The 17,821-nt window shown below is 38.7% G+C and overlaps 1 protein-coding gene across 2 annotated transcripts in view; it reads right to left on the bottom strand.

The window, feature by feature from the left end:
* Nucleotides 1–3,255: 3,255 nt before the first annotated feature.
* The window catches only part of slc8a4a (solute carrier family 8 member 4a), a 57,462-nt gene continuing 42,896 nt past the window's right edge, over nucleotides 3,256–17,821 (bottom strand). For both annotated transcript variants that reach the window (XM_082141058.1, XM_082141059.1), the window contains 5 exons: nucleotides 10,578–10,684; nucleotides 8,147–8,271; nucleotides 7,612–7,711; nucleotides 6,500–6,772; nucleotides 3,256–4,649 (listed from right to left, as the gene is read on the bottom strand). In XM_082141058.1, the coding sequence (XP_081997184.1) occupies nucleotides 4,270–4,649; nucleotides 6,500–6,772; nucleotides 7,612–7,711; nucleotides 8,147–8,271; nucleotides 10,578–10,684 (985 nt within the window). In that variant the 3' untranslated portion in view covers nucleotides 3,256–4,269. The remainder of the gene's footprint in view (nucleotides 4,650–6,499; nucleotides 6,773–7,611; nucleotides 7,712–8,146; nucleotides 8,272–10,577; nucleotides 10,685–17,821) is intronic.

The raw sequence follows: 17,821 nt of genomic DNA, 5'->3' as shown, positions 1-17,821 counted from the left end.
TGAAAAATGTAGATGTTTTCAATCGACCGCGTTGCTTCTATTATGAGCTACTTTTGAAATAACGAATTTTGTGCGAAAACCCGATATGTTAACGGCCCCTGACTGGTTCGAGTCGGCACTCGGCACCACTGCGGAGTAGCACAGTACCAAGACACCTGCAATTTTGGTTATTTACTGCTAGAGCGCCAAAAGTTACAGACTGCAGCTTTCATATATAATTAAAAAGCATTTCACTAAAAGTCAAATAACAGATTTGATTTGCCTGAACAGTGGGAATATTATTATCATAGTTTTCCAGAGAGCAAAAAGTCATCTGAAGTAGAAATTAGCCTACATATCAGTGTATATCATTGTTAACGAAATGCAACGGTTACAAACATTCAAAATGTAATTAACAGCAGCTGTACCGCGAACAGCCAGTCAGTAAACAAGAAGCATTCTTATAAATTATTTTCAACGGAGAAAATGAACAGGGAAAAAACATCGAATTCAAACTTTCAAAATTGATTTGAAAATTAGTGTGAGAGCCCTGTGCTTGATGTTTTTCTGCTAATTTCTTTACTGCAGGTTGCAGAGGCGTTAGTTTCAGCCGTAGTGCGCCTGAGGCATAGCCTGGAAATCCAGACCTAAATCTGAAAGATTAATGGTCTGGCATCGACTAATGAAAATCGGCCAGCTCGAGGGGCGGCACCAAGCATGCATTTGAAAATCTCACTGCACGCAATTGGATAACACTACGACCAATCACAACAAGCCCCATACGCATAGCTACCAGCGGACCTAACTGGTAGATTAGACTCTTGCCATATCCGGTCGGCAAAACAGCAAAAATGCCCTTCTTGCAAAGGAACGATTCGAGCTCCGTCTTCTGTTCCTCTTTTAGATAAAAAGCCAAGTCTAACTCGTTCATTGTAGCGGCCAAAGCCGTTTCAAACAACTGGTGTTCATCCATAGCCATCTTGCAATGTTTACTAATAACTTTGATGTCACAGCGCTGTCGTCATCATCTGTTTAGCTCGCCTCTGGCCCGCCTATATCAGATAACCCGATGTGATTGGTGCAGCTCGGATACAAGGGAATATTTAATGAGCATCATTACTCGACGCCAGAGTAACTCGCTGAGCAAATTCAACTCGTGCTCTCGTGAGAACTCTGGATTTCCAGGGTACCTGAGGCATGCAAGTCCAAGCGATTGCCTATAATCTTTTAACAAGAATAAACACATATGAACAATTAAATTATTATTGTATTATTAATAATTTTTTAACTATCTTGAAACTATCCAAGCAGCGTTTCGCGCTCAGATGTGACGGCGGAATTAATACATTACCAAAATGTGATTACAGAATATATTTAAATTATCCATCAAATTGTCATTTTCTCCTTAAAGTAATGCCTGACCAGTAAATTACTTGGTGAACAAAGAAAACATTTTGTTTTCTAAAGGTCATTAGTTAATGCCTAAAAATGTAAGTTTTACCTTATAAACAGAATTTAGTTTAATTAATTGTATTATTTAAATATTTAAATAATATTGATGATTTATTGAAAATATTTGAAAATATGTGGTTTAGTGGTTCTGAAGTCAATACTTTTTTTAATGGCTTGTTAACTTTCCATTCCTCCGCTGCGTGATGCTCGCCACCACCGGATTGTTGTCAGCGTGAAACACATTTTTGAGCACGTAAATGCTGATTCTTGTCAGTGCTGGATTCTAGTCAGTGCTTGAGCGCGGGTCTATGACTGGAAAAATAATAAAGTCGTTGCAAAAGAAATGATACATAGCTTACATGTCGCATTAAACTGCCAGATTTTAGAATGTTGTAGGCAATTATTTTGCAAGTAATTACGTTTAATCTTGTCTTGCCTGGATCTTTGGTGTAAACTCGTGAACGCCCGCCATGAACACCTGAACACCCCCTTTCCAAAAACCTTGCTTCCAACACCCATTTGCCATTGTTCTCTGAAAGCCCCCGTTGAGAACCACTATAGAGATATTGTACTGTTGATATCAAGGCACCCATGTTGTGTTCACACACAACCACATGACACAATGCCTTTGATAGCGAATAAAGCTTAAAAGCTTGACACAGTGAAACTGTAGAACATAGTTCGGCACGACAGGACAGTCTGCTCTCTCACTGCATGATTTAGGACCAACATTATGAGAACGAATGTACCACATGGTCATGGAAGCTGCACCCATTTGTAGATTAATGGATGATGGGAAAAGATTTCAAAGCTCACATGATGAGAGCCTGAAACTCCTGAGTGTGGCAGTGACAGACACAAAATTCATACGAAATTCAACATTTTCATACGTTAAGACACTCATATTCATATACAAAGACTTTGAACACTGTTTGACAGATTAGCGCACAACACTCATATATTTCGTCTAATCCGTTGCACTCGTCCTTTCAAGTACATGCTCTCATACACATACAGCCTACATTATTTCCCCACATAATACGTAGTTGATAATAATAAATATCAATAAATATCACATGAATAAACACTAACACCTTGGTTCTTATGTCAATGTCACCGTTAAACTATTTCTTTTGGTCTCCGTTCAACTTCTACCACTAATGATGTGCCATGCAAAATGTGTACCTCTTCTGGTTTTGTTCACGTTCAACAAAAATAGCCAGAAAAGCATGAAAAACAAATCTTTCTTTTCTTCCTGCATTCCTTCTCTTGACTTCATAATTAACTTTCAGTAGCATGATAAAAAATAAATAAATAAATAAAAACACCAGCTTTACAACACCAGTATTTGACATAAAAAAGTAGATGTTAAGAGGGTGTGACATGTTCTGTCAGGGGTGGGGTCATTTCTAAAGAAGGTGTGGTATATATAATATTGGGGTGGGGCCAAAGATAAAGAAGTGTGACTAAAGAATCGTGGGCAGAGTTGAAGTTGAAAAGAGTGTGGTGTAGGTAGTGATGGGTCAGGATGAGAGGTAAAAATGTGTGGTATTGATAATGGAGGGGAGGGGTCAGGAGTGAAGAGGCTGTTTGTTTGTTGTATTGGGAGAGGGGTCATATGTAAATAAGATGTGGCATATATAGTTTGGGGGTGGAGCAGAGATGGAGAAGCGATAGCACATGTAGGGGGAAGGGTCATATGTAAATAAAGTGTGGTAATATTGGGGTGGGGCCAGAGATGAAAACGGTAGGCTTGTTCGACTTGAACCGGCGCTGCACAAACCGATGGGTGAATGACATCATAATACCGCGAGAGCGAATAGAGAGCAGACGGCTCCTTATGCTTTTGAATTGCTCTCACGGTACTTTGATGTCATAAACCGATCGGTCTGTGCAGCGCCGGTTCAAGTCGAACAAGCCTCATGTGGCACAGGTAGTGTAGTGGGTGGAGTCAGAAGTGAATAGGGTGTGGTGTATGTAGTGATTGGGCAGGGTCAGAGGTGAAAAAGATGATGAAATATTGGGGACGGGGCCATTGGTCAAAAAGTGCAGTATAAGTAGTGCTAGGGCGGGGTCAATGATGACAAATCTGCAGTATAGAAAACACTGAGGCAAGGTTAGTAGTCAGGAAGTTGAATTATTATTGGGGGAGAGGTCGAAGTCAAAGTAGGTATAGGTAGGTATCATTGTGCGTGGGGCAGAGTCAGTTTGAGAAGGCTCAGCCTTCACTGCATCACTTGAGCTGAAATTATAGTTGTGAGAAATGAAAAGTGCTAGTGTGGTGTGAAGGTCTATGTGGAGCTGCAGAAACAGGCGAGAGAAGACACATGAAACAGAGTGTTCATGTCTTAAGGGTAGGTAGAGGTGTGAAGCATTCCCAAATCTCTGCAGTGGGAATGAGTCTATTGAATGCGACTGGGAGGGGAGCAAAAAATTATAGAAGAGGGATTTCTGAGAGAATATCGAAGTGAGGCGTAAAGGACCATCCTTGGAAAAAAACAGCACTGAAGCAAGAAAAGCGCTGAGGTGGCTCTCTGGAGAGCATTCTGGAGAGTGTTGCTGTCTGAATATCCAGGTGGTGGCAGACACCATGTAAGAGAAATCCATCTATAAAGAGAAAGCTTGTGCATGAAACCACACAGCCTCTATCATCCTTCACTGACACTCATCTAGATATTCACATCAGTGTGAGCGAAAGGATGCAAGTTCAATTTCAACAATGATAATTACCAGTAAGAACAGATGTAAACACTAATTTTAGACTTCTCATATACACAAAAGCAGAGAGGAAGAATGATGGGGGTTGTACAGTGGAGTACATCTTTCTTATGAACTTTCTCAGAAGCCAGGCACATGGCAGTAAGCCTCCAGCGAGGACAGCATGATGTAGATGAGCCACATCACGAAGAAAAGGAACGCGGTGAGCAGCTTGGCGGTTCGCGGGCCCCCCAGCTCGCCCCCAGATACAGTGGGCCGGCGGCGGTACAGTAGAGTCACAACACACAGCAGTGCCATGATGGTGAAGAGGGTGACGGAGAACGCCAGCGACCCAGGCGGGACCATGAATTTTTTGCCCTGACTGTTCCAGTACACGGCAGCGATGGTCCACGCCACTCCGATACCCAGGAAGACGTTAACTGCATTACTACCCGTCACATTTCCAATGGATGCATCGGCGTATTGGTCCTGGATGGCTGCCACCTTGCTGGCAAATGTGTCTGGAGAGGGCAAAAAAAAGTCAGAGAGAGAAAGATGAAAGAAGGATGGTGAGAACTGGAAGAGCCCCAAAGGGCCATTTTAATGAAAGACGCTACTTTCATAGTTCAGGACAGTATTTGTCAACCCTGTTCCTGGAAACACACCAACGGTAAACATTTCAAACACTTCCTAACACACCTGATTCAGCTCATCAGTAGAGACTTCAAGCCCTGAAATGGATGGGTCAGATAAGAGAGACCTCCAAAATGTTTACTATTGGTGTTCCTTCAGGAACCGGGACGGGAATCACTGAAGGGTGGTCGCAATTATGTTTATTTGAAGTATCAACTTTGTCTCGAATTGTTCTCCTAAAAGCCCGAATGAGAAATACAAATAAAAAGAAATGAGATCATTGTTGACCTACTAAGAGTATAGATGTACTACATGATAAAATGAATGTTAGCAATTCGGTCTGGGAAGAACTTGATGAGAAATGTTTGAGCGAGTTCATATTAAAATATCTGACTTTTGATTGTAGACTTTGGTATTTTGAAAAATCTGAGCACAGTTATTGAACTCTTCTGAAACTCGAGAGATAAACATGAGATTACAAGGGTCTTTTTATTAGAAGAAATATCTGACAGCAATAGACAGGTTAAACCAATATACCGTTAACAAAAGAGAAAGAAAAAGTGTTATGAATCTAAGTTTTCAGCCTAACTTTATTGAGTAAGCTGCATAAAATTTTTTTTCACAGCGCAGCCAATGTAATTTGATTGAAAAAAAATGAATCTTATGAACTAGTTCTTTTAGTTAATCATTCAAAAAGACACACATACCAAGGAGTTACCAGTTTTACTAAATGCTTTACCAAATGAACTTGCAAATTTTCAAAAATCGGTTTTTTTTACACTTGCAACTTCATTTACACATTTACAAAATGTTTTTTTTTTAATATATATATAATTTTACCTCCATAAAACATATAATCAAATTATGACTACCAAGGCTCTACCATAACTTTGAAAAACCAGCCATTATTTATTTATTTTTTATCACTTTTGCATAACAATGTGTATATTGTGATTTATACATTGATATATATCATTATCAACCAAAATGTATAAGAATAATGTGATATTAATTTGTATTTATATCACCGACCTCTTATAAGTTTTAGTAGTATGAAAGTTAAGCACAGTTTGCTCTCTATTTAAAGGGATAGTTCACCCAAAAATGAAAATGATGTCATACTTTACTCACCCTCATGTTGTTCTAAACCTGTATGAGTTTCTTTGTTCTGTTGAACACAAAATATGGGTTTTGAAGAATATGGGTAACCAAACAGTGAACTATCCCTTTAATCTCACTGCTGTCTAGAAGAAACAACTGAGATATGAAAGATCTCATGGGAGATTTGTCTTTCAAGTGGATCTTTTCATTATGTGTGTTGGAGCTTGAGGATGGTTTGACATACAGAGCTTGAATATGTGCAGAATCATTCCATCCAGTCTATTGTGGCTAATGCCAAGACAAACAAACAGATCCCCTGTAGCTCCAGAGCAAATCATGTCCTCTAATTAGTCCACATAATTAAACAGTCTAAAAAACCACAGCACTCGCACAAAAGCTGACTAGGGCCATAATGGAAATATAAATTAGAAAAGATTTTGGAAGCATTAACAACATTTTAATAGTACAGTATGTAATGCTTGAATATTTGACCGAATACTCGATTCTGATTGGTTTATCATGGCATTCAGGTTTGTCAGGGTTTATTTTTTGATAATGACCCGATGACTGTACGTTATCTCTTACTAATCAGCTACATGCTATTGGAAGGACATCTGATACACAAATAAACACTCACCAGGCACAGATGTGCCCAGGGCCACAAACACCACAGCTGTGACTGAGTCCTTCAGGCCAACTGTACAACCAAAGTGAGATGCCAGATCTCCAGTAAGAGCAGTTAGGGCCCCAATGAGCGTGATGGAGACAATGAAGCAGGCCCATCCGTTCCAGTACTCCGTGGGTGGAACGAAGGCAAACAGAACCTTCCAGAAAACCGTCAGGAAGTGCATGATGTAATCAAAGCATGAGGGCAAGCGTTCCTCCCCACTCTCTTCCTCATCATCATCGCCTATGGAGGTAACCAAAAGTATATAGTAGGGTTGCTCGATAATAGCAAAATTTGTTATCGCCATTTTTTTTTTTCAGTATATAATATATATATATTTTTTTTTTACAAAAACTAAAAAAATAATGTAAAAAATAGAATAAAAAAAATATACACACACTCACACATACATTTAAATAAATAATAAAAATTACAATTTAAAATAAATTAGACTGTTATAAGTGTGCACCAAATTTATAACAAAAGACAAAACAAGAGCATCATTGTGAAACGCAATGAGGCACAATATTTAGTTTTTATCTCAATTTTCTTGTTTTCATAATTGTTGGAAGCCAAAATCATAACTGAAAATAATATTTGATTGATCGCCCAGCAGTCTGGAGCAAAGTAAAATAATTAGGGGAAAAAAGGCAATCAATTCATAAGAATTCAGGCAAATAAAAGTTTCCGATTTTGAAGACAATTTTATGTCTCGCTCCACACAAAAAAAAAAAAATTAAAGATTTACTTTTAGACAATTTTTACTCAGAAATTGCTAGTAAATTTCAGGAAAAATTACAAAGAACAGCAAGCACTAAAATAAATGTGCAATTTTTACTTAAGAAGAATAAAATTAAACTAATAATCCAATTTTTTTTTTTTTTTACAGTGTACATTTATCATTAAATATCTCCTGCTTGGCTGAGATTGAGTCACGTCACACAGAATATTCACATTCAGTGTGGACAGACAAATTGGTTGTTGCTGGCAAGGTTTTATACAAATCATTTGATTGAATATAAATCATTTGTGTGGTCCACAGGCTTCTATTTGAGCATGTATGAGCACAGAGAGACACTGACCTGCACTGACAGTCACAGCGCTGACAAACTGTTCTCTCCAGCTACTGCTGCCCACCACCAGCGCCAGGTTAGTCTTCTTTATTAGCTTGTCGACGGTATTCTGCAAAAACACACAAATACACATACAACACCAAGAAGATCAATCAAACCTAAACTCACAAAAATGTGTCCTTGTAGTAGACAAGATTTAATATGACTCTGTCTCGTAGGCCAGTGAGCACAGAGGTCTCAACTAAACTGATTTCAGTGAGGTAGTGGGCGTCTATGCACAACCCCATCCGAATTTCATTTTCTCCAATGTCATACTGTCCTAGCCATTTGCTTGTTTTGCATTCAGAGGGCTGCGGATAATCTAAGAGGGAGTAACACAGTGTTTCCACCCCAAATCTCTTCTAAATCCCTGAGCTACCTGACCCCAGTGACCTCCAGTATTGAGGCTGTCACCATGGGAAGGCGGAGGTAAGGATTCAGATAAATTGAATGTGAGAAATTGAGCAGTATTGCTGTATTGTTTTTCCTGATTCACACGACTTACCTTAAACTCATAGGATTCCTCTATGACCACCTCCAGTTTGGTGTGCTCTCCCAGACTTGGGCACCCCATCTTGGCCACCTCCTCTTCCTCAGCCACCACCGCCGGTTTGTTATCATTAGAGTCCCCTGTCAGCAGAAGATACATTGAACATCTACTGAGCTGTGTAGAGTTTGCACATGTATTACAGAGCTGAAACAGTAGAACTTCACTAAAGGAATTTCGCAAATAAAGTAACGGTTTAAATGAGGCCAAAAAATCAGTTTTAAACACAATTTTCATGCTCATTTTTCCATCTCGCAGGCCGTAGAGGATGCAGCAGACTGCAGTGATCTGGCATACTTGGGTTGTGACTGTACAAGTTTCCAAAATAAATCAGTAACTTTTACTAAACTAAAGCCAAAATAAATTTCTATGAATGTGTAATGCTTTAGTCTAGATGATGATAAAGATTCAAAAGGTTCCAAAACAAAGGTATTTATTATAAAAACGAACTCAAGTAATCCACAGATGATGAACAGGTAACGTGACAGCGTGTAACACATGACAATACCGGACCATGAACTGCAAACGAAGAGGAACTTAAATATACAACGATAACGCACTAAATGATGAACAACAGGTGTGCAGATAATGAGTGTCCATAGAAACTGATAACTGGCGGGTCCATGAAAATGAAACTAAAACAAACAGAACGTATTTTTTTGCCCCAAAAAACTATATTCAGATTAGATTTTTATTTCTTACTGTTACAAACTAGGGCTGTCAATCAGTGTTGTTTTATCATTATTATTAATATATTATTATCGTTTTATTAATATTTTAAATGAGCTTTTATTTTTATATTTTCGATTTTTATTTTTAAGTCTTCATCTTATTAGCTTTAGGGCCCTATTTTAACGATCTAACCGCATGGTCTAAAGCGCCTGGCTCAAGTGCACTTAGGGTGTGTCCTAATCCACTTTTGCTAGTTTAACAACAGGAAAAATGGTATGCACGCCCGGCGCATGGTCTAAAAGGGTTGTCCCTATTCTCTTATGAGTAATGGGTGTGTTTTGGGCACAACGTGCAATAAACCAATCAGAGTCTCATCTCCCATTCCCTTTAAAAGCCAGTTGCGCTCGCGCCATGGCGGGTTGCTATTTACATGACGGAATTTGCAAGCAGAAAGACTCAACACGTCTCCAGAAAACAAACGGAACTGCTCGTGCGCAACGTTAGAGCGCGCAAGCAGAACATATACGGGACAAGCCGGATTCCCCCATATCTTTATGTACACAATATTAATCTTTTACTTTGTAATCCTTTTATTTTTTTATATTTAGCTAGTTTGTGTGCTGCTGCGCGTCCCTGTGTGTGTAATAAGCAGAGTGTATGTGTGTTGTGGACTCGCCTAAAGGCGCATATTACTAACGTGCTCTTTAAATAACAGAAAAAAATTATGCGCCATTGACTTTAGTCACTCTATTTCAGTCTAACACACCTCGTTTTCAGACCAGCACGCCCATGGGCGCACAAATGGGCGCAAATGCATTTGCTATTTAAACAACGGGGCGCAGGACGTGTAAATGATAACTGCGTAGGGCTGAAACTAGCAAAAAACACTTGCATCGCACCTGGTGTATGATAGGGCCCCCAGTAATTTTAATATTTAAACTTCAATTTTAAGTCTTTCATCTAATATTTGTATTGTAATATAAATATTCAAATGTTGAAAATGTTTTCAAAAATTACTGCGTTAAACATATTTAATTTCAGTTACCTTTGAAAGCCCTAACAAGGCATTTTGCGAGAACTATTTAAATAAATATCTCAAATGTTCTGTGGTCCACAGACTGCATTGTGAAAAAAAACACTGAACTAGATTGTGGATGAATAGTGAACTGCATATAAATGACAAATGTTTAGTGAATTAATTCCTTTGTGTTTATTATAATCAGTTGCAATGTATCATGTTGCAGTAGCGCTATATATAAGCAGGAAACAAACACATCACTTTGTGTGTTCTAGAGAAGCGTTGAAGAGACTGAATGTCAAAAATCATCAAAAAATGCTTATTTATAATTGGATCCCATAACAGTGCAGCAATTTGAAGAGCATGGGGATGAACATTAAATTAGAGCAGTTAGTACATAATTAACGTGCAGAAATGGCCTAAAGATATTGCTTCAACATGGCCGCTTACACTGCGACCAGTGCCTGTTCCTACTCTCCCGTTATAACAATCACTCATTCAATCACTCAAGACCACAGTCCACTGTCTCCCATTATTCGCTCAATTCGCACAAAGAAACCTTTCAATCAAATCTGTTCCTGAATTATTCAGGGATAGATGTGAAAGCTATTAATACAATATTAAACAGAGACCCAAATCTGTATTCTAATTCAAAACCATAGAACTCTGCAGATGGATGTCAAAAGGAGATCCACTGACCGTGTTTCTGCCCGATCTCCAACAGCACCGGCTCCCCAAGGTGGATGGTGAAGGTTTTGTTCTTCTCATACTCCTCATCGTCAATGACCTTCACCTCAAGGATCTTCCTGTGTTGGACAAAGACAGAACATTTTGATGGCTCAAAGAAACTTTACAAACAAAGTGTGTTACAAACTCCCAAGTGAGTAAGTCAAAGTTGGCAGTGGCAGGAAAAACGACCTAAAATTGTTAAAGCAGATTATTAAGAAACATTGGTATAGCTATGCAGCAGCAGCCATTGACAAAGACTTGGAGAAAGAGCTGAGGAAAGGCAGTGGAAGAAAGGGGCTCATTCATGAAACACAAGCAGAATGGTTTTCTGTGTAAATCGTTCGTAAAACCATTCTTATGTAGATTGTCGCTTTCAGTTCAATGCAACAATTGATGTAGGAATGGATTTATGAATGATTTACACCTAAATTCATTCTGCTTGTTTTTATGCATGAAACCCAAAGAGTGTATGCAACATTCCCTAATATTCATTGAATGAGAAAATTATTGAAAAAAGGTCATGAAAACTTAATGCTGTGGGCATTTTTGAGTTTCCTGCATTATAGAGAAGCTGATTCCCTCAGAGAGGCAGGAACATGCAGCAGACGGGGCTATTGTGCTTAGGAAGCAGGTGGTTAGCCACGGCAAATCACCATTTGTCATTATTAGCAATTAGAACACTCAGAACATGGTTGATAAACACTGTCTACAGGAAAGCTTTACAACAGCAACAAGGGGAGAATTTAATTAATTTAGCAAAAAAGATGGTGGCACACAATCACGGCAGTATATCATTGTAACCATGGCTGTACGCAGAGTTTTAGAAATACAGAGGTCCAAAAACCGAGCTTGCTTGAGGGTTTGAGCGCCCCAGAAAATGTTTTGATTTCCTATCAATGTGCAAGATTGGATAACAATAGCTTTAAACCATGTCAGTCTTTTTCATTTTTGTCTGTATCAGTGAAATTTCATAAATTCATTAACAAAAATTGCATTTGGGTTTGGAATGACAACATTTTAATTGGTAAATGTTAACAGAATGAAAAGGTGAACTATCCCCTAGACACTATAGAAAGTAAAAAAGGAGACGTAAATATTAAGACTGTAGATGTCTCAGCTGAGTTAGACATTATTTTGCATAACTGTGCAGATTCAGTGCAGAAACTGAAAAAAAGAAGAAAAGAAAATTAGTTTTGTCTGCGTGTATCCAGGCTAATCCTGGATATGAGGACATAAAGGAATAGAAGTGAACTGAACTCAAGACTGTTTGGGACAGAGCTCATGGATAATGACAAAGGTTTGTTAGGCATGCTCAGGTATATCTGCATTTGCAGTGTAAACACACGGTCCCACTGCTGTTTTGTACTGTAATCCCTCTATTACATGTTAGCACTAATCTTCTCTCTGCCCACTTCTCTGTGCTTTGCAGCCTTCATTGGCCAGACGTGTGTGTAATTAAATTCATTAGGACTTGTTCTTTATTAATTAGCCCACCGTGCTTATCTTACATGATTGTAACACGTGCATGCCTTAGCACATCCCATCCCCCATTTTTGCCTTTTTTCTCTGTATCTGCAGTTCTCCTGACTACATCCCAATCACCCTGTAAACATCTTGTCTACACTATAGTGTGTGGCAGTGCCATACAATAAGCTCAAAAATATTAAATACAAGGAATAGAAAATAGTGTTGGAAATAAGCAGTCGCATCATCATTTATTTATATAAAAAGCAGAAAGTTCAACATTTCTGCCAGTTTGTGCCACTGAACCTATAAACATGTCCCCTTTCCAAAAAAAAAAAAAGTGTGGTAAAATGTAAAAATTACCGACAGCTCCATTAGTAATATATTATATCAATATAATATACAGACACAGTAATAATTATATATACAAATATTCAAAAATACACAAATCAAAACTGAAAGTAATGTAGTAATATTTCAAATAAATACTGTTCTTTTGAACTTTCTATTCATTGACGAATCCTGTAATATCAGAATGATTTCTGAAGGATCATGTGACACTGAAGACTGGAGAAAAGATGCTGAAAATTCAGCTTTACCACACAAAAAAAACTTACTTTTAAAAATATATTAAAATAGAAAGCAATTGCTTTAAATTGTAATAATATTTCACAATATTCTTGTTTTAATTGTATTTTTGATCAAATAAATGCAGCCTTCCCAGACAGCAACATAATGTCGGCCCATTTCCATCTGGTACCTGTGGAATCCGTAAAACAATAGAAAATGGAGTCTTGAAGCAAGGATGATTTCCATGAACCAATTGATCCTGAACAGTTCTGAATTTTGGCGTTCGCTTGTGGCTCTGAATTGTCAAAACAACTCTAAAAATGCTTGCTACATATGCAAAAAATGCAGAAAATCGAACCCGATCTGAATTTTTTATGACGGACGAAAGTTTCAGAGGCAACGTGTAAATGTGATAGACATAACGTAAGGTCGTATCTATTTTTTAACGTGCAACATTTTCGGATGAGAATTTCGGACTCAGTGTGCAAGGACCTTTACTGACCCCAAATCGTTGAAAGGCAGTATACATAAAATAAAATGCGGTCAGAATCAATTCAGATGTAGTTTGATTAATACTTCACTGCGTTTACAGCTGCAATTATAAGTATAAAGATGGTTCTTGTGAGATGAAACTGTTTTTTATTCTGGTTGCTTTGGCCTGGATGTTGGAGATAAGAAGATCCACACAAACAGCAGGATAAGGACGGATGAAGATAACGGAATGCAGGAAGCAATTAACCATGACGCCAGGCATCCACAGTAGCGTCATCTCTGTGACCAGGTAACTATGCTAGCTCTCAGCTGTAATTAGATCCATTACTCACTGATGCAAACACTCCCCACCAAAGAAAGAGACAGATGTGCATAAACAAAAAAATCAACAAGGGACCTTAATGTGGTCTGAAACTCACACAGCTGCTCACTTCCAAATCCTATCCACTTCACACTCACATGCACAGCCTGTACGTATTCTAACAGGCATGAATACACACACTGCAGCCATTCAGCAAGCACTGAAGTTGTCATGGGTGAAATTCACAAATTTACACACAGCCACACACATGGTGTCAACTCAATAATAAGTGAGCACATTAACAGTGTTTGCAATAAAAATATTCGCTCCATGCACTGGGCTCTCTCAAGCTGAAGAGGGTCTTTATGGAGCGCGTGTGGGCTGCGGAGATGACAGGGCGAGCGCAGGAGGCGGAACATTAAAAGCTCGGTTCTAAATGAGTCATTAAAAGCACCTTCAGCAGCGCGGCGCAGGTAAGATTCTCATGCATTCACACGGTAAGGCGAGCGCATTAGGCAGGTGTACACACTGCATTGTGTAGGACACTAAATTATGGGGTTGGCATGGCAACAGGTAGCTAGAGTGCGGGGAATGATAAAAGTATAGGCCTTAGGCAAAGGAAAGACAGAGACGGAGTCAGGGAGGAGGAGGGAGAAGTAGCGAGATGGTGGCAAAGTTAAAAGGGAGGAGGACTTACATTTAGAAACAGAAATAGAAAGGTGAGGCTGATAAAACAGCGGCCTGTTTTCTTAAATGAACGTTAATGCATTCACGTTCTGAAAGTTACAGACGCAGGGGTAAATACAGCAGCCAAACTATCAAAGGAAGCCCTGTAAGCATAAATGAGGAAGATCAATCTCGCTTTCATTCTGTCTGAAAAATATATACACACACATTCACACAGACAGAATGCTTCACAAATTCATGAGACTGCATGGGGCGAGGGAAAGAGACAGAATAAAACACAAGGAAAAGCTCTGTCATGCGTTCAGATAGATGTAGATGAAGAGAGACACAAGTGCAACTGGAGAAAGATAAAGGAAAGGAAGAGGAAAACACATTACAGGGGATAGTTCCATCTGATGCCGTTCCATAAGGAGCAAAAAATGAGCAGTTTTGGTTGCCTTTTCCCATGCAAATGCAATGTATAGGGACTTTCAGGCTTCGTAAAAGTGGTCCATAGGACACATGCACTACATTCAAGGGTGTAAGCACAGATTTGAACTTAGTGTGTGCTCACGCTAAAATCCATTCCACCGTTCATATTTCTAACAGTCTTTGACATGGAAAAGCACTACGTCAGGGTCTAAGCAGACATGCGCATTTTTACTGTAAAAATGTAGCCTACTGTAGTAATTTGCAATCTTGAAATTTGAAAGCAATTCTTGTCGCTCAACATTCTAAAGTAAAGGATTTGGACGTTGACTGGTGCTTTTTTATATGTTAATGACTTTAAAGGGATGGTTTGGAGTAAAATCAACCTAAAGTTAGAGCTTATTTAGAGAAATCAGCCGTATGGCTTAGTGCAGGCGCTAATGGATCCAAGGTTGTATCTCGTAAATTACCCCACTAATAATGCCCAGAATGGTACCAAACTTCTACAGTTGTACAAATAGGTTCTGTACTCATAAAACGCGTCATTGGAAAGTTTGTAAGTACATCAGGAGTTTATTTAAATAACAAATTAAGGGAATTTTGTTGGTAGTACCAGTTTGCACCAATTATTAGTTAAAATTAAGTTGTCAACACTTTGGAATTTTTTTTTTTTTTTTTTTTTTTTTTATATACTGGCTTTCTGCCAGGACTTTTACGTGCATTTTCCTAATCACTGAAGTGACCTCGACGTGCGGGTTAGCGGTAGCATTAGCCATCAGGCAAGTGTTATTTAAATAAACTCCTGGGGCCCTATTTTAACGATCTGAAACGCAAGCATCAAGCGCGAAACGCAAGTAACTTTGTGGGCGGGTCTTGGGCGCTGTTGCTATTATACCGGCGGGATAAATGACTCTTGCACCCGACGCAAATCTAAAATGGGTTGGTCTGAAGTAGGTTCATTATTCATAGGTGTGGTTTGGGCGTAACGTGAAATAAACCAATCAGAGCGACATCTCACATTCCCTTTAAGAGCAGGCGCGCTTGTTCCATGGCGGATTGATATTATAACGGCGGATTTGCCAGGTGCACGTCAGGAGCGGTTCACAGCCGAGGAGACCGACGTTCTCGTCAGGGCCGTAAAACACAGAGAAGTGACATTGGGGATGGGAGAAACACACCCAAATTAGCTTCGGTTAAAGAGGTGTATAATAATTTGGTTAAATGTGTAAGCTAGATTTATGCCTATTTTTTCACATCTTCATGGACACAACAATGATTTCCCTCATGTGTTAATATTTTTCCTTGTAATAATGTACGGTTTTCTAAAAATGAGAACTGCTCATCTGTGTTTAGATGAGATAGGCAAAGTGCATGCGCGTTGTGCACACGCTACATTGGTTATGGCCAAGCATGTGCCCTTAAAATAGCATATGAATAACATGCGCAACGCGCCACTGACTTTAGACTAGGTTTTTCCTGGTCAGTGGCAGAATTGTTTTACTCCGTCCGAACCATCCCTTTAATTAGGCTGCATTTACAAGGTGGAGATCTGAAACCATTCAACTGCGTGTAACCGGTTCTACTCGACCCACTCCGCATGGGATTCGAACCGCGGCCTCCGTCGTGGGAGGCGGCAACTCTAACAAGGAGGCTAAAGACCGCAGCCTCTAGCGTCAGTCGCTAGAGCGCCTCTTTGAGATCAGGGTAGTGAGGTTTACAAGCACAACTCTTACTGGCCTACAACAGTTACACTCACCTCCCTAAACCTCACCCCCATCCGGGTTAACGGGACCAAATGTAACCGGTTCTACTCGACGCTCTTCCGAGCAGATTAAATACATTTTAGTATCATTTTCAAATTTCCTATAAATTTCAGTTTAGTTTGCTTCAATGTTCGCTTCATTAATGGTTTTGTTAGTTTTTATTTTGTGAACATTTATATTTAGTTTTTAAATATTTAGTTTCAGTTTTAGTAATTATAGTTTAGCAGAGTTAACAGAACATTTCCAGGTAAAGACATTTAATTTCAGCAAAGTTTAATGTTTACAGTTAACTTTTGTGCAAACCTCTAAATAATAAAAATAAAATAATTGTTTGAGATTGAACAAAGAACCAAACAATTGCAACTTAAAAGTATAAATGTAAAAATTATTAATTCATGCTCATTCATTTTAAAGATGAAATCTTGTTAAACGTGTTGTATAAGAATTTTTATTTTTTTTATGGTTATTTCTATCATTAATCCTTTCAAATTATTCTTGAATTGATCCACTTATGCTTTATGTTTATTGTATATTTTAATATCATATACTCATAGTTATACTCATATTCATGTGTTCTACCAGACCAGACATTTAGTTTACTTCTACTCTGAAAATGTATGTCTATTTGTGGGCTAGATATGCTATTTGTCTTTTCCGTTTTCTCATCAGTGTGGTATCCTGTTTCATATGTGTTGTATCTTGTTGATTATTATGTTTCACATGAGATGGTTATCTTACCTGGAATTAGGGTACGACTGTAGTACAGTTGTTGGACCCCATTGACTTCCATCATAGAAAAAAAATACTATGGAAGCCAATGGGGTCAATCAACTGTCTGGTTACCAACATTCTTCAAAATATATTTTGTGGTCAACAGAAGAAAGAGACTCGTACAGGTTTGGCACAACTTGAAGGTGAGTAAATGGTGACAGAATTTTCATTTTGGGGTGAACAATCAATTTAAGCTTTTTGTTAATAAATTAACTCAAGATATATTCTCTTATTATCTTCTTACCTTACAATTATGCTTCTCTGGTAAATTTCTCTTGTTTTAAGGAATTCATTTTTTTGCAGTGCAGAGAGATGGGAGCTAAAATTATTGAGAGAAATCGAGATAAAGGACAAACAGACAGATGAACAGATAGCATAAGGTAGAGGTGATTAAATGGCTCGTAGAGGAAGTGGTTTCTGCTGTGGGGCGGCAGACAGCTGCACTGGACACATGCTGGATGAAAGCAGATTGTTGTTTAGCTTCAGGCTGAAACACAAGCACCCATAACATCATCAGTCCTCACAAACGGCAACACACAGGAGTCTTCATGCTGATAAAGACTGGTTAGTGCTGGTTTGGTGCTGGCCAACCAGAATAACCATCCTGTTCACCAGGAAAATCTAAATCTGAGTCTTTCAGTAAAGCTAGTTATGTAGTCAGGTTGGGACTGAAGCAAAATTTCCACTTTTTGGTCCACCCCCCAAAAAAGAAAAGAAAGAAGAAAAAAATATATATATTTTTAGATTAACTAATTCTT

Source organism: Leuciscus leuciscus (genome assembly GCF_965113295.1).
Source record: "Leuciscus leuciscus genome assembly, chromosome: 16".
Classification (NCBI taxonomy): Eukaryota; Metazoa; Chordata; class Actinopteri; order Cypriniformes; family Leuciscidae; genus Leuciscus; species Leuciscus leuciscus.
Note: the sequence above shows the minus strand (reverse complement) of the source record. Positions and strands in the feature narration are given on the sequence as shown.